A 25,730-nucleotide genomic window follows, 5' to 3' on the forward strand; every position below is an offset into this window, starting at 1 on the left:
CTGAAGCCCACTGCCAAAATCACTGAAGTATATATTACACAAAACAGACCCTAGAACAGACCCATGGGGCACACAACTAGAAACTCCCCTTGCTTCTAAATATTTTGGTATGAATGGTTAAATTATTCATTTTGTATGATTTTTAAATTATGATTTCCATTGTGCATATCTCCTTCCCATACGAAAATACAGTATACCCCTCTTAGTGAGACACCCTTTTTTAGGGCAAGAAGTGGCTTTATTTAATTCCACCAGGGAAAAAGAAGGACTGGCGAGCTTTCTTATAGAATCTTACCAGCCCAGAGAGCTTTTTAGAACCAGGCCCTGTCTCTCAATCAGTATATAGATAAAAACATCTGAGTGGATTCCAGCCAGACAGATAGGTCAGCATGCTAAGGCACTGTGGCTGAGCTATGTAGCAACCCAAGGGTTGCAGGTTCGATCCCCGGCGAGGTGCACTCAGCCTTTCATCCTTTCGAGGTTGATAAAATGAGCAGTGCCTTGAGACCCTTACGGGTTATTAGCCGCACTTTACAAGTACCCAATACATTCATACATACATAATATGACTGTCCTTGTATAATAAAACTCATACATTGTCTTCGATGGTACATTTTCTGTGCTTTGTTAGTTTTTTAGCTTTACGAATTGGGTCAGGGTTAATAATATACAAGTATTTGTGTAAAAGGTAAATTGTGATTTTTAGATGCCTCAATAAACCATCATAAATAATCCCACCAAACTGAGTACCCAAGGCCGAGAGAAAGAATTAGAGATTCATACAACTGTTTTTGTATAATCATAGGATAACCTAATGGTATAGTGAGTCTAAGTGTAGGTGTACTATTCAGGAGATATCATCTTATGCTTTTGGAAATAATTGTTTATATTTATATATATATATATATATATATATATATACACTAGTCCCCAATTTTTTTAAGTACCGCGGTTCCAACCCTTGCTCCCTCTCTCTCCCCCCTCTCTTTTGCGCTCTCTCTTCCCTGCCCCTCTTCTGCTCTCTCCCCCTCTTTTGTTCTCTCTCTCCCTCCCCTCTTTTACTCTCTCTCCCGTATTTTGCTCTCTCTTCCCCTCTTTTGCTCTCTCTCCCCTATTTTGCTCTCTCCCCCCTCTTTTGCGCTCTCCCCCTCTTTTGCGCTCTCTCCCCCCTTTTTTGCGCTCTCTCCCCCCTTTTTTGCGCTCTCTCCCCCTCTCTTTTTCGCTCTCTCCCCCTCTCTTTCGCACTCTTTCCCCTCTCTTTTGCACTCTCTCTCCCCCTCTTTTGTGCTCTCTCTCTCCTCCTCTCTCCCCTCTCTCTTTTGCTGTCTCTCTTCCTCTCTCCCCCCTCTTTTTGCTCTCTCCCCCCCTCTTTTTGCTCTCTCACCCCCTCTCTTTTGCTGTCTCTCCCCCTCTCTTTATCCCCCCTCTTCTGCTCTCTCTATCCCCCCTCTTTAGAGCTCTCTATCTCTCACAGCGCATCTGGCCCCGCCCATGCCCCGTCCATGCCACGCCCGACCCCGTCCACATCATGCCCGTCCGGCCACGCCCACTCCACGCCAAATGCCACTGCCAGGTGAGGTCTCTACTGCGCATTATAGCTTCGGACAAACACACTTCGCCTTTTATTATATAGGATATAGTAAGAAACACAATTTACTTTACTGCTTTCCCAACTTCTGCAACTCTTTTGTTTATGACATTTAACCCCATCAAATCCTTTTTTCTGTACTTAGGTTCTGGGAAAACAACACTGTTGGATGCAATTTCTGGAAGAATAGGAAATAAAGGAACATTGTTGGGTGAGGTATATGTGAATGGATCTCACCTAAAGAAAGAAGAATACCAAGACTGTTTCTCCTATGTATTACAGGTAATTGTAAAATGGCATTCTTGCAGATTTACATTTAGCCTGAATTGGAGTAAGTGGGGTATATTTATCAAAGTGCGAGCGGACATGATACGATGTAGCGGATTTATTATTGCACAAGCAGTTCTTGTGAACTGCTTGTGCACTGCCGCCCCCTGCAGATTCGCGGCCAATTGGCCGCTAGCAGGGGATGTCAATCAACCTGATCTTATTCGATTGGGTAGATTTCTGTCCGCCGCCTAAGAGCAGGCAGACAAGTTATGGAGCAGCAGTCTTTTGACCGCAGCTTCATAACTTCTGTTTCCGGCGTGTCTAAGGGCTCGCCGGAAACAAGGGGCATCAAGCTCCATTCAGAGCTTGATAATTCGGCCCCAGTATCACTTCTGTTACTAGATGAGTTTTTAGATTTTAGTTTTTAATCTGTTTCTTGCTAATTTGTCATTCTGTCTCTGTGCTGCCTCTGACTGGTTGCACCTACACACAACATATATTGTTACTTTTTAAATAAGGCCCATATTACTCCATTCGATATAACATTTTATTGATCATATATTTATTTTTATTTTCTACAGCATGATACTTTGCTCAGTTACCTCACTGTGCAGGAGACATTGACGTACACTGCATTACTGGCACTTCAGAAGCATTCCAGAGATGCTATTAAGAAAAAGGTTGTTTTTATATTAAAATCAACATGCACACAGTTCAACATAAATACAAATAAACACACACAAAACATACATATATACACAGCACACACAGAATAAATATACATACACAGCACACACAAAATAAATATACATACACAGCACACACACAAAACATAAATACATACACAGCACACACACAAAACATAAATGCATACACAGCACACACACAAAACATAAATACATACACAGCACACACACAAAACATAAATACATACACAGCACACACACAAAACATAAATACATACACAGCACACACAAAATAAATATACATACACAGCACACACAAAATAAATATACATACACAGCACACACAAAATAAATATACATACACAGCACACACAAAACATACATACATACACAGCACACACAAAATAAATATACATACACAGCACACACAAAATAAATATACATACACAGCACACACAAAACATACATACATACACAGCACACACAAAATAAATATACATACACAGCACACACAAAACATACATACATACACAGCACACACAAAATAAATATACATACACAGCACACACAAAATAAATATACATACAAAGCACACACAAAATAAATATACATACACAGCACACACAAAACATACATACATACACAGCACACAGAAAATAAATATACATACACAGCACACACAAAATAAATATACATACACAGCACACACACAAAACATACATACATACACAGCACACACAAAATAAATATACATACACAGCACACACAAAATAAATATACATACACAGCACACACAAAACATACATACATACACAGCACACACAAAATAAATATACATACACAGCACACACAAAACATACATACATACACAGCACATACAAAACATACATACCTACACAGCACACACAAAATAAATATACATACACAGCACACACAAAACATACATACATACACAGCACACACAAAATAAATGTACATACACAGCACACACAAAATAAATATACATACACAGCACACACAAAACATACATACATACACAGCACACACAAAATAAATATACATACACAGCACACACAAAATAAATATACATACAGAGCACACACACAAAACATACATACATAACACACACAAAATAAATATACATACACAGCACGCACAAAACATACATACATACACAGCACACACAAAATAAATATACATACACAGCACACACAAAACATACATACATACACAGCACACACAAAATAAATATACATACACAGCACACACAAAACATACATACATACACAGCACACACAAAATAAATATACATACACAGCACACACAAAACATACATACATACACAGCACACACAAAACATACATACATACACAGCACACACAAAATAAATATACATATACAGCACACACAAAATAAATATACATACACAGCACACACAAAATAAATATACATATACAGCACACACAAAATAAATATACATACACAGTACACACAAAATAAATATACATACACAGCACACACAAAATAAATATACATACACAGCACACACAAAACATACATACATACACAGCACACACAAAACATACATACATACATACACAGCACACACAAAATAAATATACATACACAGCACACACAAAATAAATATACATACACAGCACACACAAAACATGCATACATACACAGCACACACAAAATAAATATACATACACAGCACACACAAAATAAATATACATACACAGCACACAAAAAATAAATATACATACATATGCACAAGTGCAGTATAAACATACACATTTCATTATTACATCTGGGGCCCGATCCGATATGCAGCGTCACCCGCAAAAGCCGGCGATGCCAAATTTTGCGCTGGTTTGGTATCCTATATACGGCGTAACATAGAAGTTACGCTCATATATTTCACACTTCGGCCGTAGTTTTTTGGCCCATAGACTGATATAGAAAAGCCGCGCAATTTGGTATCCAATATACAGCGTAAGGAATTAGGTGGCGAAAATGGAGAAATCTTACTCCATTTTCACCTCGCCACAAAATGCAGGCGTAGTAAGCCTTACGCTGAGTATTGGAGCCCCGCAACTCCCTAAACTGCCTGCAAAATAAAACCTAACACCTAACGCATGCGCAATGTCTATCTACCTGTCAACCGCAATCCTCCACCGCAATACCTAATAAAGTGTTTAACCCCTAAACCGCCGCTCCCGGACCCTGCCGCCACCTACATTAAATGTATTACCCCCTAATCTGATCCCCCTACACCGCCGCCAACTATATTAAATATATTAACCCCTAATCTAATCCCCCTACACCGCCACCACCTATATTAAATGTATTACCCCCTAATCTGACCCCCCTACACCGCCGCCACCTATATTAAATTTATTAACCCCTAATATGATCTCCCTTCACCGCCGCCACCTATATTAAATATATTAACCTCTAATCTAATCCCCCTTCACCGCCGCCACCTATATTAAATATATTAACCCCTAAACCTAAGTCTAACCCTAACACCCCCTAACTTAATTATTATTTAAATAAATCTAAATAATATTAATATTATTAACTAAATTATTCCTATTTAAAACTAAATACTTACCTATAAAATAAACCCTAAGATAGCTGCAATATAATTAATAATTACATTGTAGCTATTTTAGGGTTTATATTTATTTTACAGGTAACTTTGTATTTATTTTAACTAGGTACAATAGCTATTAAATAGTTAATAACTATTTATAACTATTTAATAGATACCTAGTTAAAATAATTACAAACTTACCTGTAAAATAAATCCTAACCTAAGTTACAAATACACCTAACACTACACTATCGATAAATTAATTAAATAAACTACAATTATCTAAGCTAAAATACAATTAAATAAACTAAACTATATTACAAAAAAACTAAACACTAAATTACAAAAAATAAAAAAAGATTACAAGAATTTTAAGCTAATTACACCTAATCTAAGCCCCTTAATAAAATAAAAAAGGAATAAAATTTCCCTACCCTAAACTAAATTACAAAAGTAATCAACTCTATTACCAGCCCTTAAAAGGGCCTTTTGCGGGGCATTGCCCCAAAGTAATCAGCTCTTTTACCTGTAAAAAAAAGAACAACCCCCCCATTACAACCCACCACCCACACACCCCTACTCTAAAACCCACCCGATCCCCCCTTAAAAAAACCTAAGTCTAACCCCCAAGTGGTACTTACCTGTCCTGAAGACCGGCGGAGAAGGCCCTGTTCCAGGCGGTGAAGTCTTCTTCCAAGCGGCGACCTCTTCTTCTTCCAGGAACCAGCGAGCGCGGAGCGGAGGAGTTGAAGACCAATGACTGCAGAGCTGAAGACCGTCGAGTCTGGAACTGAAGACCGGCAATGCTGGAACTGAAGATCGGTGATGCTGGAACTGAAGACCGCGGAGCCATGGAGCGTGGAGGATCCTCTTCATATGATCTCCGCCATACACTGAATAGGAATTCAAGGTACGCGATTAAAAATGGCGTCCCTTGAATTCCTATTGGCTGATTTGAGCCTTCAAATTAAGCTACTGTAATTCTATTGGCTGATTTGAATAGCCAATAGAATAAGAGCTACTGTAATTCTATTGACTGATTTGAATAGCCAATAGAATGTCAGTAGCTCTTATTCTATTGGCTATTCAAATCAGCCAATAGAATTACAGTAGCTCTCATCCGATTGGCTGATTTGAATTTGAAGGCTCAAATCAGCCAATAGGAATTCAAGGGAAACCATTTTTAATCGTGTACCTTGAATTCCTATTCAGTGTACGGCGGAGATTGTATGAAGAGGATCCTCCATGCTCCATGGCTCTGCGGTCTGCTCTGCGGTCTTCAGTTCCAGCGTCGCCGATCTTCAGTTCCAGCATCGCCGGACTTCAGTTCCAGAGTGGACGGTCTTCAGCTCCGCGGTCATCGTCTTCAACTCCTCCGCTCCGTGCCGGCTGGTTCCTGGAAGAAGAAGAGGTCGCCGCTTGGAAGAAGACTTCACCGCCTGGAACAGGACCTTCTCCGCCGGTCTTCTAGACAGGTAAGGACCACTTGGGGGTTAGACTTAGGTTTTTTAAGGGGGGATCGGGTGGGTTTTAGAGTAGGGGTGTGTGGGTGGTGGGTTGTAATGGGGGGGTTGCTTTTTTTTTACAGGTAAAAGAGCTGATTACTTTGGGGCAATGCCCCGCAAAAGGCCCTTTTAAGGGCTGGTAATAGAGCTGATTACTTTGGGGCAATGCCCTGCAAAAGGCCCTTTTAAGGGCTATTTGTAATTTAGTTTAGGGTAGGGAAATTTTATTATTTTGGGGGGCTTTTTTATTTTATTAGGGGTCTTAGATTAAGTGTAATTAGATTAAATTTCTAGTAATATTTTTTTATTTTTTGTAATTTATTGTTTGTTTGTTTTTGTAATATAGTTTAGTTTATTTAATTGTATTTTAGTTTAGATAATTGTAGTTTATTTAATTAATTTATTGATAGTGTAGTGTTAGGTGTAATCGTAACTTAGGTTAGGATTTATTTGACAGGTAATTTTGTAATTATTTTAACTAGGTAGCTATTAAATAGTTATTAGCTATTTAATAGCTATTGTACCTAGTTAAAATAAATACAAAGTTACCTGTAAAATAAATATAAACCCTAAAATAGCTACAATGTAATTATTAATTATATTGTAGCTATCTTAGGGTTTATTTAATAGGTAAGTATTTAGTTTTAAATAGGAATAATTTAGTTAATAATATTAATATTATTTAGATTTATTTAAATAATAATTAAGTTAGGGGGTGTTAGGGTTAGACTTAGGTTTAGGGGGTAATATAGTTAATATAGGTGGCGGTAGTGTAGGGGGGTCAGATTAGGTGTTAATATATTTAATATAGGTGGCGGCGGTGTAGGGGGGTCAGATTAGGGGGTAATATAGTTAATATAGGTGGCGTCGGTGTAGGGGGATCAGATTAGGGGGTAATGCATTTAATATAGGTGGCGGCGGGGTCCGGGAGTGGCGGTTTAGGGGTTAATACTAGGATAGGTGTATTGCGGTGTGGGCTATGGCGGTTTAGGGGTTAATAATTAGGCTTATTGCGTTGTGGGGGGTTGTCGGTCTAGGGGTTAATACATTTATTGTTAGGAGTGAGAGGGGGAATTGCGGATAGAGGGGTATACGTGTCGGGCTATTTTTGGCAGGCGTGTTAGAAAGTTACGGGAGATTTAAGACTTTAGTTAGTTTTTTTAGGCGGCGGCAGTTTCTAAAGTGCCGTAAGTCACTGGCGACTCCAGAAATTTGTACTTACGATTATTTCTGGACATCGCTAGTTTGTCAGACTTACGGCACTTTAGCAACTGTCGGCGCCGAATATGTGATAGCCCAATGTGCGAGGTGAAACTCCACGCTTGCGCCGAAACCTGCGCCGTATATCGGATCGCGCCCCTGTTTCTTAAAGAGACATTAAATACCTCAAGATATTAATACAAATTGTTTAATTATATGTAGTAAATCAACTTTGCAATATACTTTCATTTTTGTTCCCCATTCCTGTAATTTTATTCTAAATATTTTGGTCTTTCCAATTTGTGTTAAACATGGAAGTGCAGGCCCAGCTATATTCTACAAAGCCATTGGTTGCACACTCTAGAAACCATTCCTAATTGGCCTTAGTAAAAAAGATAACCTAAGTTACAATATGGCGGCACCCACTGCTTTATGGACATTAAACTTTACCCTTATTTTTTTAATTAAAAAATACATGTGCAAACTATTCTCAGGCTAATCTTTGCTCTGGATATATCATTAAAGCAATAATTTATTTAGTGTTTAATGTCCCTTTAAAAATTCTTCTGTTCAAATCTTTGCAGTGTAATAGTGAAAAGAGTTAATGTTAAATCATAAGATGATACAAATAAACTCATATTTATCTTTCCTTATCTAGAATATCTTAATTTAAAATCTCTTGGTTATTTTACAAAATGTATATTAAAATGATAATAAAATTGAATATACAATGTTAAGTGTGAGAAATAAAAATACAATGGTACCTTACTTAACAGCAAAAGTATGTTTCCCGAATCAATGAGTTCAAGATACAATTTTTCCTTATAACACAATGAATATAAAGATATGATGTACAGATGTTAACTGCTCGTTGCCACCTAGTCGGTAAACATATAGCTTCCTGCCATTAACAATTATCAAGATTTTCAAGGTTTATTTTCCACTGTCAGTAGTCAAATGCTACATTACCCCAATTCCATGGGCAAAGTCCTCTTGAGATATAATTAGCTGTATACTGAAATAGTTTTAAAAAGATAGAAGGTTATGTTTATATAAAGAATCTAAAGGCTTTATCTATGATGCAGATGCTAGTACATTAATACCTATATGTTTTCAGGTGGATGCAGCATTGGCTGAGTTAAGTCTCACTCATGTTGCCAATACTGTAATAGGAGGGCGTTTGTTTAATGGGATATCCAGTGGCGAAAGGCGGCGTGTTTCTATAGCAGCTCAGCTCATTCAGGATCCCAGTGAGTTTGTTGTTTTTAGAAGTATATAGTAGCCTTTCTTTTATCTTATACTTCTTCTAACCATTCTAATGCACCTGTTGTTCTGTATTTTATGTGTGAAACTTATATGTCTTTATGTCTGGATAAAAATATAAAACTCATACACTTTACATACCTTAACACTTACTCCACGCCCATATCTCTAGCAGTGCATATGCCAAACCTGATGGTCATAAGTTCTATTAAAAGTACAGCAATTGTATAATATGTCTGCAGTGTATACTGAACATTGTTGCAGACTTCCCAATCAGTCCCTGATTCTGAGCTCTGTCCCTCTGAGACAGCCATATGTCCCTCTTTACAGAATTTCCATTAGCCACACTTATGGAACACCCACAAACTGCCCTGACACACCCACAGACCACTCACAATCCCGACTGCTAACAACCCATGATCTCTCTCCTCCCAACACAGCTCCATGATCCCTCTCCTCCCAACACAGCTCCATGATCCCTCTCCTTCCAACACAGCTCCATGATCCCTCTCCTCCCAACACAGCTCCATGATCCCTCTCCTCCCAACACAGCTCCACAATCCTTCTCCTCCCAACACATGTTGGGAGGTATGTTGTTGTATACTGATTATGTAGCAGGTAAGGAGAGGGGGCAGAGCTACCATTGATGTAGCCGGTGCAGTGGCACTAGGGCCCAAGTGCTGGGGGGGCATGGCAGCCAGTCTATACATAGGCGTGCATAGAATGTGTACAATCCTAATGCAGGGCAGCCTTTTAATAGTGCAGGTTGCATCATATCTATCTGTTTGTCTATACTCAAAATGATTATATAGAGCACATGTATATTGCTACTATTGCTTATGAGTTACTTTTGGGGGACCTGAGTGGATATTGAATAATATGACAAGTAAGCTACAGTTAACCACCCAGTGGGTATGTGTTTACATCAATCGTATGCCGTACCACCTGCCCCATAAAAAGTAAGCAGAGTGTGATACTGCATCTCTGCTTCAGTTGCTCAGCCTTTTGTCTGACTGGTGTTTCAGACATTTAGGAACTGGACACCAGCTACAGAATCAATAAACTGCAAATTTCTGCACACCTTTCTAAAAGATTATACTTATACTGTCCCTTTAACCTCATTAAAGGTCCACTAAATACAATAGAAATGCATAAAAAAAAATAATCAATAACTAGACTTTTTCTGGCAAATTTCAAAATGTACTTCAATTTGCCAGCTCTCTATATCAGGTAACAGTCATAATCCAATCAAAGATTCTTATACACACTGTGAACTTTTGTACATGCTCAGTTGGAGTTGGTGCCTTAGAAAGTGTGTTAAAAAGACCAGGTGTAATTAAACATAAAAGTTTAATTTTGACTTGTGTCCCTTAAATAATTGCTCAGGATTTTTATTTCCTTTTAGAATAACTCTTTCCCATGAATCTATAACCCTGTGCCTGTGTGTTCTCCTTTTATCAAGTTTTTTTTACCAAACAGTCTTCATTTTAGATTGTTTGACAGCTATTTACATACCCATATCTTTCTGTGTAGTCAGTTGCTCCAAGTGTACATACAAAACTGCTTCCACCTAGTGTTCTTGCAAATGTATAAAATTGTTATAAAACTGCGGCCATATATATCTCCAGTCGTTTGCACGCCTCTACACCTTCCTACCTGCTTTCAACAAAGGATGCCAAGAGAATTAAGTAAATTTGATAATAGAAGTAAATTGGAAAGTTGTTTAAAATTGTATTCTATATCTGAATCATGAAAGTTTAAAGGGACACTGAACCCAATTTTTTTCTGTTGTGATTCAGATAGAGCATGCAATTTTAAGCAACTTTCTAATTTACTCCTATTATCAATTTTTCTCCATTCTCTTGCTATCTTTATTTGAAATAAAAGCCATCTAAGCTTTTTTGGGTTAAGAACTCTGGACAGCACTTTTTGATTGGTGGATGGATTTTTTCCACCAATCAGCAAGGACAACCCAAGTTGTTCACCAAAATGGGCCGGCATCTAAACTTAGATTCTTGCATTTCAAATAAAGATACCAAGAGAATAAAGAAAATTTGATAATAGGAGTAAATTAGAAAGTTGCTTAAAAATTCATGCTCTATCTGAATCACAAAAGAACATTTTTGGGTTCAGTGTCCCTTTAATTTTGACCTTACTGTCCCTTTACGTATTTATAATCAGAAAAACAGGACTAGGGTTATTTTTTAACTTAAAGGGACATAATACTCATATGCTAAATCACTTGAAACTGATGCAGTATAACTGTAAAAAGCTGACAGGAAAATATCACCTGAGCATCTCTATGTAAAAAAGGAAGATATTTTACCTCACAATTTCCTCAGCTCAGCAGAGTAAGTTCTGTGTAAAAAGTTATACTCAGCTGCTCCCAGCTGCAGGTAAACAAATTTAAAAAAATGAAGAAATGAACAGCAGCCAATCAGCATCAGCAGTGCTGAGGTCATGAACTCTTACTGTGATCTCATGAGATTTGACTTAACTCTCATGAGATTTCATAGTAAGCTTCCTTTACCTGATTGGTGAAATAATATGAGAGTGCACGATGCTAGTCCCTTCAGATGTCCCAGGACAGACACACTAAAATGCTGCTTAGAAATCCTTTACAATGGGAGGTGGCTACTGAGGAACTTTTGAGGGAAAATATCTTTCTTTTTTACATAGAGATGTTCAAGTGATATTTTCTAATCAGCTTATTACAGCTATGCTGCATCACTTTCAAGTGTTTAAACATTTAGGTATTATGGCCCTTTAACCATAATGAAAAAAGTGGTGTTAATAAACAATGGAAATGGCCAATTGTGATTGTTTCAACATTGATAGCAGCTCATTGGCAGCTGTTAAAATGCTGATAATTAAAAACAACAGATTATGATCAACCACTTAATCAGAAAAAAGAAATTGGGGCATGATCCCATTTACAGAAAACAACTACAGTTCATACAGTACATTAACATTATAAACATAAAAATAAGGATTATGGAAAAGTAAATCTGAAGAATATAAATATATTATTGGTAGAAGGTTAAAGGGACAGTATACAACAATTTTCATATAACTGCATGTAATAGACACTACTATAAAGAAGAATATGCACAGACACTAAGCTAAAAATCCAGTATAAAACCTTTAAAAACTTACTTAGAAACTCCCAGTTTAGCACTGTTGATGAGGTTAGGCTGGAACATCCAGTGAAAGGGGCAGGGAGCAGACACACTTCCCCTCTCCACTTTCCCTGCATATGAAAAGACCCATTATACAAACAGGAGCCAGCAGGAGTCAAACATCAGTATACATCTGACACTTTGGCACTTGGTTAGGAGTCTCAAAAAAAGCACGATGTTATTAAAAAATAAGCAAAACTATACATTTTTACAAAAACACTCCCAGTGGATCATCTAGAAAACATTTATGCAAAGAAAAATCTAGTGTGCAATGTCCCTTTAAGTACAGGCAACCGGATTTAAACATCTTACTCAATGCAGCGTCATTACAGATAAACCAGAGAAGGTCACTAAGTTCACAAAAAGACATAGGTCCATAAAACTGAAGGTTTCAGCTTAATTCTTATCAGTATTGCCTTCTGCCTTGCACTGATTTAGAAAAAGGAAGGCTAAAGACTCTGTCTGGAATACATTGTAAGTCAATGCAGAACTAGCATACTAGTTAAAAATGTAGCTGGAAGTTATATGTATCAAAAAATAAACAAAAAAGATCTTAAAATGCATATGCTCTAATCAAGTACATTTTTAATATTTCAATAAACTTCATAAAAGGGATAGGAAAGTCAAAATTAATCTTGCATGATTCAGATAGAGCATGTCATTTTAAGACACCTTTAAATTCACTTCTATTTTCAAATGATTTGTTCTCTTAGTATCCCTTGTTGAAAAAGAATATGCACATATCATACACTAGTGGGGGCTAGCTGCTGATTAGAGCTCTAAATTATTGCACACCTGCAAACGGGCACATTTGCCCATTTGCAGGCGCGTGATAATTAACCAGCCAGCTGTAGCAATTAGCGCTCAGAAAATTAACCAGAGATCTGATCTCAGGTTAATTTTCTATAAGTGCCCCAAATACCCTTTAAATAGAGGGTCTAAAGTGGGTGGGAGTGGGATGTCAGAAAAAAAAAACGGCACTGAAAAGTGCCTTTACATTGTGGTCTATGGGAACAGTGTGTTCCAAGTAAATATATATGTACTGTATATACACATATTAACACATATATGTATAGAAGCATATAAATATATATGTACTGTATATACACATATTAACACATATATGTATAGAAGCATATAAATATATATGTACTGTATATACACATATTAACACATATATGTATAGAAGCATATAAATATATATGTACTGTATATACACATATTAACACATATATGTATAGAAGCATACATATATATTTAAAAACATGCTGCCATTGCTGCGCTACTCACCCCTTCGCTGCGTGAGGTTCTGATGCTGTCTCTGATGGCCTCAGAACAAGGGCACGCTTGTGAGCACAATGCTTCCCATGGATGCGAACGTGAGCTTGCATTCGCATTGCTGTTAATTTGTAATACAAGTGCACATTAGTGTGTGCTGGTATTACATAGTGGAGTGCAAATATTGCTTTCATTAAAAGAAATATTTAGCGCTCCACTTGTAATCTGGCCCTAAATGTGTTCATCTAGCTGCCAGTAGTGCAATGCTGTTCATTCATCAAAGGATAATAAGAGAATGGATTGGAACAAATTTGATAATAGATGTAAATTGGAAAAAAAAATAAACAATTGAATGTTCTCTCCAAATCAAGAAAGGAAATTTTGGGGTTTCCTGTCCCTTTAATGTGTAGACAAAATTTCATTGACATTTACATTGCTTAATTCTTCTCAAACCATTTTTTTTTCCATAGAGATCATTTTACTTGATGAACCAACCACAGGTTTGGATTCAATGACTGCAAATCATATAGTTTTGTTGCTTTCTGAGCTGGCTCGCAAAGATAGGATAGTCATTATATCTATTCATCAGCCACGGTCGGAACTTTTTAAAGTAAGTGACCACTAATTTGTTTCCTTTTATGTGCCAGCCTAAAAACCATGGCAACAAATCAGAGGCTGTCATTCTCTTTGCCTAGACCCTGATTTCCCCCTGAATTTATTGGATACTGTAATGAGACAATTGATGCACCCATGCCTTGTCTGTGTTTTGTCCTGCACTATATATGCATTTACCCCTGACTTATTGCCAATATATGGAGTGTCTAGGATTATTCATTACTGCATCCTTTTTATTTTATGTTACTTCTTTTTCATCCTGTACGTAGAGCTCTTTCAGTCTTTGTTTTCTGGGTCCCTCTAATTTCATTTAATTTTGTTCTCAGTTCCTCTATTAAGATATAGCATGCAATTTTAAACAAGTTTCCAATTTTCTTCTCTTTGTTTTGTTCTCTAAGTATTCTTCTTTGAAAAGAAAGTAAGTAGGCTCAGGAGCAGCAGGGAACAACAGATGTTGTCCAGATAGCTCCCAGTACTGCATTGCTGATCGTGAGCCTACCTAGGTAGGTATATTTCTCAAGGAAGGATATCAAGAGAACAAAGAAAATTTGATAATGGAAATAAAATGGAAAGCTGCATGCTCTAGTTCAATACTAATTTTCACTTTACTGACCCTTTAACTAATTACAGACAATCCATGAGAAACAGGGGTGTGGCAAAGCACTGTCCTGTTTGTTGCTCTGATTTTCCTACCCTATTTTTTTTCCAATTTCACAAAGGAAAAGTGAAGACATCCAAATTACAATCACAAACATCTAAGGCCCAGTTTCCATCGAGGTAGTACAGTTTGGAAACTGTTGGTAACATAAAAAAAATCTCCATAGACTTTAATGGAGATAAATGTTTTTACCACAAGTTTCCAAACTTTACTATGTAACCTCAGTGGAAGCTAGGCCTAACATGGCATATTACTGAGCAGCATTGCTTATGGACTGTCCTGACACCATTCAATGACCTGTAACTGTTTTCACTTAATGTTTTTGTTTTTAAAACTAGATTTTTAATAAAATTGCCATTATGACATGTGGAGAAATGATTTTCTGTGGTAACCCCAACGAAATGATTGAGTTTTTTGATGACTGTGGCTATGAGTGTCCTGAACACTCTAACCCCTTTGACTTTTATGGTAAGTTTTATTTTTCTCTGGTTATAGTGGGTAAAACAGATAACATATATGTAATAAGCAAAAAATATATACATAGGGCAAATTCTTAGTTTTGGCTTATTTATCAGTATACAATAAAGTGAGCATTGCAATGTTACAATTATTTAAAATGTATGCATGTGGGGAAATTATTTCTGTTTGTTATAAATAAAACATCTCAATATTAAGGGACTTTACTCAAAATTATGTCAGTTGGTTTTATCATTGAATGAGGAAAATTAAAGTTTAGTATATTCTCTTGAACATTAATAACACTGTACCATTCTCATTGCTTACAGATCACTTAAAGGGACAATCTACTTGTTTTTTTATTGTATAAATAGATAATGCCTTTACTACCCATTCCCCAGTTCTGTTTAACCAATATCTTTTTAGACAATAAACATTTTCAAGTAGACTGTTTCTTTTAATGTGATCTATGGTACCAGACCACCTGAATTCCTTTTGCAGCACAGTTTGCATAGTTTTTGAAGGGTCACCAAATTCAAACCCTTTCCAATCCAAACCTAATGATACATTTTTTTAACAAAATATTTTAATGTATTCATAGTGCATTAAAGGGACATGAAACCCAAAATGTTTCTTTCTTTAATGATTCAGATAGAGCATATATTTGAGAGCATACACTTTCCAATTTACTTCTATTTTCAATTTTTCTTTATTCTCTTGGTGTCCTTTCTTGAAGAAGCAGCAATGCACTAATGGGAGATAGCTGAACAAATTGGTAAGCCAATCACAAGAGGCATATATGTGCAGCCATCAATCAGCAGCTAGCTCTCAGCTCCAGAACCTAGGTATGCTTTTCAACAAAGGATATCAAGACAACAAAGGAAATTAGATCAAAGAAGTCCATTTTAAAGTTGTTTAAATTGTATGCTCTATCTGAATCATAAAGCAAAAATGTTGGGTTTCATATCCAATTAAAAACCATTAAAACTTACATGTGGACAGTTTGACAGTTGGATTCCAATCCATCAGAAACTATTTTTCCAACAGCCTTTTCACTGTCATTAGCCTTGAATTCTCAAAAACACCTTTTGGGCTATTTCTACATAATGTTATCAGCATTACACAGTTTGCTGACTTCCCATATTAATAAATGTATTTATTACAGTAGAAGGGTTAACATACACTGTATTTGTTTTTTCCTCCTGTGCCTGCAGCTCTCTTCAAAACCAACCTTTTGTTTTAGCCCATTACATGTACTAGTTGGGAAACACGCAGTAGAAGTACCACTTAGGACTTGCAGAGTACTGCATATCCTGAGCGGACATTGTAGCTGATCCAATCCGCAGGGCTTGTTACCGCTCAGGACTTGCAGAGCACTGCCGGTCCTGAGCGGACACTGTAGCTGATCCAATCTGCAGGGCTAGTTACCACTCAGGACTTGCAGAGCACTGCATATCCTGAGTGGACACTGTAGCTGATCCAATCCGCAGGGCTAGTTACCGCTCAGGACTTGCAGAGCACTGCATTTCCTGAGCGGACACTGTAGCTGATCCAATCCACAGGGCTAGTTACCGCTCAGGACTTGCAGAGCACTGCAGGTCCTAAGCGGACACTGTAGCTGATCCAATCCGCAGGGCTAGTTACCGCTCAGGACTTGCAGAGCACTGCATATCCTGAGCGGACACTGTAGCTGATTCAGGGGCAAAACTACAGGGGGCGCAGAGGACGCAATTGCGACTGGGCCCCCAAGGGTTGAGACCCAGCTTAAAACCCCCCATTTTTTAAAAAAAATAAAAAACGTTGACCTGCCACTGCCTGCACTGATATCATGTGAGGGTGACATGATGCTTCACTAGTTTCTCTGACTACAGGGGTTAGTCTTTCTGATTTACCAATTGGTGTTTATGTGTGTGTATGTGTGTATGTTTGTATGTGACTGTGTTTGTATTTATGCATGTATGTGTGTATGTATGTATGTGACTGTGTGTGTATTTATGCATGTATGTGTGTGTTTGTATGTTTGTGGAGCCAGCAAATTACAGACCTTGTTACTACAGCATGGGGGGGGCGGGGGTAAACAGTGTCACTATACAGTACCACTATATACAGTATGGGGGGGCTGGACTATGTCACAGACTACTGTGGTCACTTTATAAAGTACTGGGGCGGGTAGGGTCAGGCCAGCCATCTCACCGGCAGATTACAGACTGTGTCACTGACTCACTATATACAGTACTGGTGGGTTAAACAGTGTCACTATATACAGTAATAGGGGTCAGACCATCTCATAGACTGTGGGAACAGGGTACCTCCTTTTGCAGACATGTATTACGCCTCTGAGCTGATCCAATCTGCAGGGCTAGTTACCGTTTAGGACTTGCAGAGCACTGCAGGTCCTGAGCGGACACTGTAGCTGATCCGATCCACAGGGCTAGTTACCGTTTAGGACTTGCAGAGCACTGCAGGTCCTGAGCGGACACTGTAGCTGATCCGATCCGCAGGGCTAGTTACCGCTCAGGACTTGCAGAGCACTGCATATCCTGAGTGGACACTGTAGCTGATCCAATCAGCAGGGCTAGTTAACGCTCAGGACTTGCAAAGCACTGCAGGTCCAGACACATTGACATTGATTGTAGAATCACATTTATTTTCTTTATCACCATTTTACTCTTTAATATATTTTTAAAAAAAATGAAAATTTGGTTTGTAGGAACATTAATAAGCTCACAATGATACAAAAATACATAGATTTCTTTCATGTAATTAACAAGAGTCCATGAGCTAGTGACGTATGGGATATACATTCCTACCAGGAGGGGCAAAGTTTCCCAAACCTTAAAATGCCTATAAATACACCCCTCACCACACCCACAAATCAGTTTTTACAAACTTTGCCTCCAAGGGAGGTGGTGAAGTAAGTTTGTGCTAGATTCTACGTTGATATGCGCTCCGCAGCAAGTTGGAGCCCGGTTTTCCTCTCAGCGTGCAGTGAATGTCAGAGGGATGTGAAGAGAGTATTGCCTATTGAATGCAGTGATCTCCTTCTACGGGGTCTATTTCATAAGGTTCTCTGTTATCGGTCGTAGAGATTCATCTCTTACCTCCCTTTTCAGATCGACGATATACTCTTATATTTACCATTTCCTCTACTGATTCTCGTTTCAGTACTGGTTTGGCTTTCTACAAACATGTAGATGAGTGTCCTGGGGTAAGTAAGTCTTATTTTCTGTGACACTCTAAGCTATGGTTGGGCACTTTATTTATAAAGTTCTAAATATATGTATTCAAACATTTATTTGCCTTGACTCAGAATGTTCAACTTTCCTTATTTCCAGACAGTCAGTTTCATATTTGGGATTATGCATTGAATTATCATATTTTTTCTTACCTCAAAAATTTGACTTTTTTCCCTGTGGGCTGTTAGGCTCGCGGGGGCTGAAAATGCTTCATTTTATTGCGTCATTCTTGGCGCGGACTTTTTTGGCGCAAAAATTATTTTCCGTTTCCGGCGTCATACGTGTCGCCGGAAGTTGCGTCATTTTTTGACGTTATTTTGCGTCAAAGATGTCGGCGTTCCGGATGTGGCGTCATTTTTGGCGCCAAAAGCATTTAGGCGCCAAATAATGTGGGCGTCTTTTTTGGCGCTAAAAAATATGGGCGTCATTTTTGTCTCCACATTATTTAAGTCTCATTATTTATTGCTTCTGGTTGCTAGAAGCTTGTTCACTGGCATTTTTTTCCCATTCCTGAAACTGTCATTTAAGGAATTTGATCAATTTTGCTTTATATGTTGTTTTTTTCTTTTACATATTGCAAGATGTTCCACGTTGCAACTGAGTCAGAAGTTACTACAGGAAAATCACTGCACAGTGCTGGAGCTACCAAGCTAAGTCTGCTATAAACTTTTGGTATCTGTTTCTCCAGCTGTTATTTGTATTGCATGTCATGTCAAACTTATTAATGCAGATAAAATTTCCTTTAGTACTGTTACATTACCTGTTGCTGTCCGTCAACATCTAATTTTCAGAGTGTTCCTGATAACATAAGAGATTTTATTTTTTAAATCCATTAAGAAGGCTATGTCTGTTATTTCTCCTTCTAGTATACATAAAAGTCTTTTAAAACTTCTCTTTTTTTCAGATGAATTTTTAAATGAACATCATCATTCTGATACTGATAATGGTTCTTCTGGTTCAGAGGTTTCTGTCTCAGAGGTTGATGCTGATAAATCTTTGTATTTGTTCAAGATGGAATTTATTCGTTCTTTACTTAAAGAAGTGTTATTTGCATTAGAAATAGAGGATTCTGGTCCTCTTGATACTAAATGTAAACATTTAAATAAGGTTTTTAAATCTCCTGTAGTTATTCCAGAAGTGTTTTATCTCCCTGATGCTATTTCTGAAGTAATTTCCAGGGAATGGAATAATTTGGGTAATTTATTTACTCCTTCTAGACGTTTAAGCAAATTATATCCTGTGCCATCTGACAGATTAGAGTTTGTTGGGACAAAAATCCCTAAGGTTATGGGGCTGTCTCTACTCCTGCTAATGTACTACTATTCCTATGGCAGATAGTACTTCATTTAAGGATCCTTTAGATAGGAAAATTGAATCCTTTCTAAGAAAAGCTTACTTATGTTCAGGTAATCTTCTTAGACCTGCTATATTTTTAGCGGATGTTGCTGCAGCTTCAACTTTTTTGGTTAGAAGCTTTAGCGCAACAAGTAACAGATCATAATTTTATAGCATTATTATTATTCTATAACATGCTAATAATTTTATTGGTGATACCATCTTTTGATATCATTAGAGTTGATGTCAGGTATATGTCTCTAGCTATTTTAGCTAGAAAAGCTTTATGGATTAAACTTGGAATGCTGACATGTCTTCTAAGTCAACTTTGCTTTCCCTTTCTTTCCAGGGTAAATAATCATTTCGTTCCTTTCCTCACAACAAGGAACAAAAGCCTGATCCTTCATCCTCAGGAGCGGTATCAGTTTGGAAACTATTTCCAGTTTGGAATATATCCAAGCCTTATAGAAACCTATAGCCAGCTCCTAAGTACCTATGAAGGTGCGGCCCTTATTCCAGCTCAGCTGGTATGGGGCAGATTACGTTTTCTTCAAAGAAATTTGGATCAATTCCGTTCTTAATCTCTGGTTTCAGAAACATTGTTTCAGAAAGGTACAGAATTGGCTTCAAGTTAAGGCCTCCTGCTAAGAGATTCTTTTCTTTCCCGTGTCCCAATTGACACAGCAAGGCTCAGCATTTCTGAAATGTGTTTCAGATCTAGAGTTGGCTGGAGTATTTATGCCAGTTCCAGTTCTGGAACAGGGGCTGGGGTTTTATTTTATCTCTTCATTGTACCAAAGAAGGTCAATTCCTTCAGACCAGTTCTGGATCTATCATTATTGAATCGTTATGTTAGGATACCAACATTCAAGATGGTTACTGTAGGACTATCCTGCCTTTTGTTTAGCAAGGGCATTAAATGTCTACAATAGATTTACAGGATGTGTATCTGCATATTCCGATTCATCCAGATCACTTTTAGTGTCTGAGATTCTCTTTTTAGACAAGCATTACCAGTTTTGTGGCTCTACTATTTGGCCTAGCCTCAGTTCCAAGAATTTTTTTTTTCAAAGGTTCTCGGTGCCCTTCTTTCTGTAATCAGAGAATAGGGTTTTGGTATTTCCTTATTTGGACGATATCTTGGTACTTGCTCAGTCTTCTCATTTTCGAAGAATCTCATACGAATCGACTTGTGTTGTTTCTTCAAGTTCATGGTTGGAGGATCAATTTACCAATCAGTTTATTGATTCCTCAGACAAGGGTAACCTTTTTAGGTTTCTAGATAAATTCAGTGTCTATGACTCTGTCCTTGTCAGACAAGAGAAGTTTAACATTGATATCAGCTTGTCAAAACCTTCAGTCACAATCATTCCCTTTGGTAGCCTTATGCATGGAAATGTTGGATCTTAGGACTGCCGCATCAGATGCGATCTCCTTTGCTCGTTTTCACATGCGACCTCTTCAGCTCTGTATGCTGAACCAATGGTGCAGGGATTACTCAAAGATATCTCAATTAATATCTTTAAACCGATTTTACGACACTCTCTGACATGGTGGACAGATCACCATCGTTTAGTTCAGGGGGCTTCTTTGTTCTTCCGACCTGGACTATAATCTCAACAGATACGAGTCTTACAGGTTGGGGAGCTGTGTGGGGGTATCTGACGGCACAAGGGGTTTGGGAATCTCAGGAGGTGAGATTTCCGATCAATATTTTGGAACCCCGTGCAATTTTCAGAGCTCTTCAGTCTTGGCCTCTTCTGAAGAGAGAGTTGTTCATTATTTTCAGATAAGACATTGTCACAACTGTGGCATACATCAATCATCAAGGAGGGACTCACAGTCCTCTGGCTATGAAAGAAGTATCTCGAATTTTGGTTTGGGCGGAATCCAGCTCCTGTCTAATCTCTGCGGTTTATATCCCAGGTATGGACAATTGGAAAGCGGATTATCTCAGTCGCCAAACGTTGCATCCGGGCGAATGGTCTCTTCACCCAGAGGTATTTCTTCAGATTGTTCAAATGTGGGAACTTCCAGAAATAGTTCTGATGGCTTCTCATCTAAACAAGAAACTTCCCAGGTATCTGTCCAGATCCCGGGATCCTCAGGCGGAGGCAGTGGATGCATTTTCACTTCCTTGGAAGTATCATCCTGCCTATATCTTTCCGCCTCTAGTTCTTCTTCCAAGAGTAATCTCCAAGATTCTGAAGGAATGCTCGTTTGTTCTGCTGGTAGCTCCGGCATGGCCTCACAGGTTTTGGTATGCGGATCTTGTCCGGATGGCCTCTTGCCAACCGTGGACTCTTCCGTTAAGACCAGACCTTTTGTCTCAAGGTCCTTTTTTCCATCAGGATCTGAAATCCTTAAATTTAAAGGTATGGAGATTGAACGCTTGATTCTTGGTCAAAGAGGTTTCTCTGACTCTGTGATTAATACTATGTTACAGGCTCGTACATCTGTATCCAGAGAGATATATTATAGAGTCTGGAAGACTTATATTTCTTGGTGTCTTTCTCATCATTTTTCTTGGCATTCTTTTAGAATACCGAGAATATTACAATTTCTTCAGGATGGTTTAGATAAGGGTTTGTCCGCAAGTTCCTTGAAAGGTCAAATCTCTGCTCTTTCTGTTCTTTTTCACAGAAAGATTGCTATTCTTCCTGATATTCATTGTTTTGTACAAGCTTTGGTTTGTATAAAGCCTGTCATTAAGTCAATTTCTCCTCCTTGGAGTTTGAATTTGGTTCTGGGGGCTCTTCAAGCTCCTCCATTTGAACCTATGCATTCATTGGATATTAATTACTTTCTTGGAAAGTTTTGTTCCTTTTGGCCATCTCTTCTGCCAGAAGAGTTTCTGAATTATCTGCTCTTTCTTATGAGTCTCCTTTTCTGATTCTTCATCAGGATAAGGCGGTGTTGCGAACTTCTTTTGAATTTTTACCTAAAGTTGTGAATTCCAACAACATTAGTAGAGAAATTGTGGTTCCTTCATTATGTCCTAATCCTAAGAATTCTAAGGAGAAATCGTTGCATTCTTTGGATGTTGTTAGAGCTTTGAAATATTATGTTGAAGCTACGAATTCTTTCTGTAAGACTTCTAGTCTATTTGTTATCTTTTCCGGTTCTAGGAAAGGCCAGAAAGCTTCTGCCATTTCTTTGGCATCTTGGTTGAAATCTTTAATTCATCTTGCCTATGTTGAGTCGGGTAAAATTCCGCCTCAGAGAATTACAGCTCATTCTACTAGGTCAGTATCTACTTCCTGGGCGTTTAGGAATGAAGCTTCGGTTGACCAGATCTGCAAAGCAGCAACTTGGTCCTCTTTGCATACTTTTACTAAATTCTACCATTTTGATGTATTTTCTTCTTCTGAAGCAGTTTTTGGTAGAAAAGTTCTTCAGGCAGCGGTTTCAGTTTGAATCTTCTGCTTATGTTTTTTGTTAAACTTTATTTTGGGTGTGGATTATTTTCAGCAGGAATTGGCTGTCTTTATTTTATCCCTCCCTCTCTAGTGACTCTTGTGTGGAAAGATCCACATCTTGGGTAGTCATTATCCCATACGTCACTAGCTCATGGACTCTTGTTAATTACATGAAAGAAAACATAATTTATGTAAGAACTTACCTGATAAATTCATTTCTTTCATATTAACAAGAGTCCATGAGGCCCACCCTTTTTTGGGGTGGTTATGATTTTTTTGTATAAAGCACAATTATTCCAATTCCTTATTTTATATGCTTCGCACTTTTTTTCTTATCACCCCACTTCTTGGCTATTCGTTAAACTGATTTGTGGGTGTGGTGAGGGGTGTATTTATAGGCATTTTAAGGTTTGGGAAACTTTGCCCCTCCTGGTAGGAATGTATATCCCATACGTCACTAGCTCATGGACTCTTGTTAATATGAAAGAAATGAATTTATCAGGTAAGTTCTTACATAAATTATGTTTTTCTCTGATTTGGGCTATTGTGTTATGCACATGTGATACCGATTAACTTTTCTTACAATCGTTATAAAGCAGATAGCTGAATATACATTGTGCTACTCTTAATTTATCTAACGAGATCCAATAGTTTTACAGTTCTTAAAATGAGCATCAGTCAGTTATTTTGTTTGTTATTGATAACTTGTGGTCTTCCGTGCAGTGGATCTGACCTCTGTTGACACAAGAAGTAAAGAACGTGAACTAGAGACATACGGCAGAGCACAGACTATCGCATCTGCATACAGAGACTCACAACAGTTTCAGAATACCCTAAACATAATTGAGACAGCAAAAAAACATCAAAAAAGGAACTGCATTCCATTTAAAAGGAAAGAAACACCAAGTGAATGCACCAAACTCTGGGTCTTATTAAGGTTGGACTTCATTTTTTTTGTTTTTGTTTTTAATAGTGAATTCATTGTGGACGGAGTTCATCAAGGACACATAACTGAATGTAGCATGATTAGAGACTTATTATAAAGTACTAGTCCTAAAGTCTGTGTACACGGGCCAAAATCCCCATCCACGTGGATCCCCTCTCCCTCCCTCCTTCCCCTTCCCTGCCGCTTTCAAATTTTTGTGTGTGTAGTGCAGCAGTCCCACCGTCTCCCGCCCCCCTTGCTCCCGCGTCCCCCCCCCCCCTCTCTGCTGTCTGATACTCACTGACTGATCCTTTCTTATGGCCAGGTATGTTTGTCTCGTGCTGCAGTCTCTACTGCACATGACTGCATCGGACTAACATACCTGGCCTTTTATAATATAGGATATGCTGGGCATGATAGGGGCATTGTGTTGCCTGGGTCAAGCAATGAAATTGCATCCTTCAACTCTCTATCCACTATATTCTATATGCATAATTGGTTAGCAAGAATCTCAAAGATTAGAGTTCAGCAGATTGAAATTTCATGCAAGTGCAATGCTGATACCCAGCTACTGAACCCCCCATGACAGTAATTTCTCTTTAAATTAAAAATAGTATTAGCTCTACCTATGTGCAACCTCAGTTAAATGCCACCTGTTTCAATTATAGAGCAAGCCCTGGGTAAATGGAAAAAAGTTTCATATTATCTGCTATAAAATACAGGCATGAGTTTACCAATACAATATAGTTCCTCCAGTAGTTATAGATTATAGTAATTGGTGCAGAAGAAGATTGTATTCACTGTATGACATCAAAATAAAAATCTAAATAGTGAAAAAATAGACTTTTTTATCATCAGATAAATAGCAAAGTTGTTACATGCTTTCAATTCATAGGAGCCGATTTATCATCGGTCTTTCCGACCATATCCGCTCAGCGGATCATGTCCGACAGACATCGATGAATGCCGACACCATACGCTGTCTGCATTTATCATTGCACAAGCAATTCTGGTGAACTGCTTGTGCAATGCCGCACCCTGCAAATTCACGGCCGCTAGTAGGGGGTGTCAATCAGCCGGATCGTATGAGATCGGGCGGATTGATGTCCGCAGCCTCAGAGGCAGCGGACCAGTTAAGGAGCGGCGGTCTTAAGACCGCTGCTTCATAACTACTGTTTCCGTCAAGCCATTGATAAATCGGCCCCACTATGTTTATTTGATTAACTTATATTTAGTTGCAGCTAATTACAAAAAGGGACCCTAAAGGCAATTTTTTTTTATTTTGTTACTGGACAGGGACATACTGGCCCAGATTACAAGTAAAGCGATATAGGGTGCGCTATCGATATTGCCGGCCCTAGCTAAGACTAGATCATGGTAAAACATTATTGCAAGAGTATAGTTAGCGCGGCCGACATCTGTTTAGCGCACCCTATACTTTCAAATTATAAGTTGTGTTGTACGAGGGAAACACATAACAGCCCTAAAAAGATTTGCTCGACTTGAGACCGGTACAGT

General features: G+C 38.2%; 2 protein-coding genes across 2 annotated transcripts in view; one reads left to right on the forward strand and one right to left on the reverse strand.

The window, feature by feature from the left end:
* ABCG8 (ATP binding cassette subfamily G member 8) overlaps nucleotides 1-2,519 on the reverse strand; it is a 34,408-nt gene extending 31,889 nt beyond the window's left edge. The window contains exon 1 of the mRNA XM_053709353.1: nucleotides 2,461-2,519. The gene's annotated coding sequence lies outside the window, so the exon portion shown is untranslated. The remainder of the gene's footprint in view (nucleotides 1-2,460) is intronic.
* Nucleotides 1-25,730, forward strand: part of ABCG5 (ATP binding cassette subfamily G member 5) — a 69,464-nt gene that overhangs the window by 13,105 nt on the left and 30,629 nt on the right. The window contains exons 3-8 of the mRNA XM_053712731.1: nucleotides 1,734-1,870; nucleotides 2,440-2,538; nucleotides 8,966-9,098; nucleotides 14,039-14,178; nucleotides 15,180-15,309; nucleotides 24,011-24,224. Of these exons, the coding sequence (XP_053568706.1) occupies nucleotides 1,734-1,870; nucleotides 2,440-2,538; nucleotides 8,966-9,098; nucleotides 14,039-14,178; nucleotides 15,180-15,309; nucleotides 24,011-24,224 (853 nt within the window). The remainder of the gene's footprint in view (nucleotides 1-1,733; nucleotides 1,871-2,439; nucleotides 2,539-8,965; nucleotides 9,099-14,038; nucleotides 14,179-15,179; nucleotides 15,310-24,010; nucleotides 24,225-25,730) is intronic.

The sequence above is a fragment of the Bombina bombina genome, chromosome 4, assembly GCF_027579735.1.
Source record: "Bombina bombina isolate aBomBom1 chromosome 4, aBomBom1.pri, whole genome shotgun sequence".
Classification (NCBI taxonomy): Eukaryota; Metazoa; Chordata; class Amphibia; order Anura; family Bombinatoridae; genus Bombina; species Bombina bombina.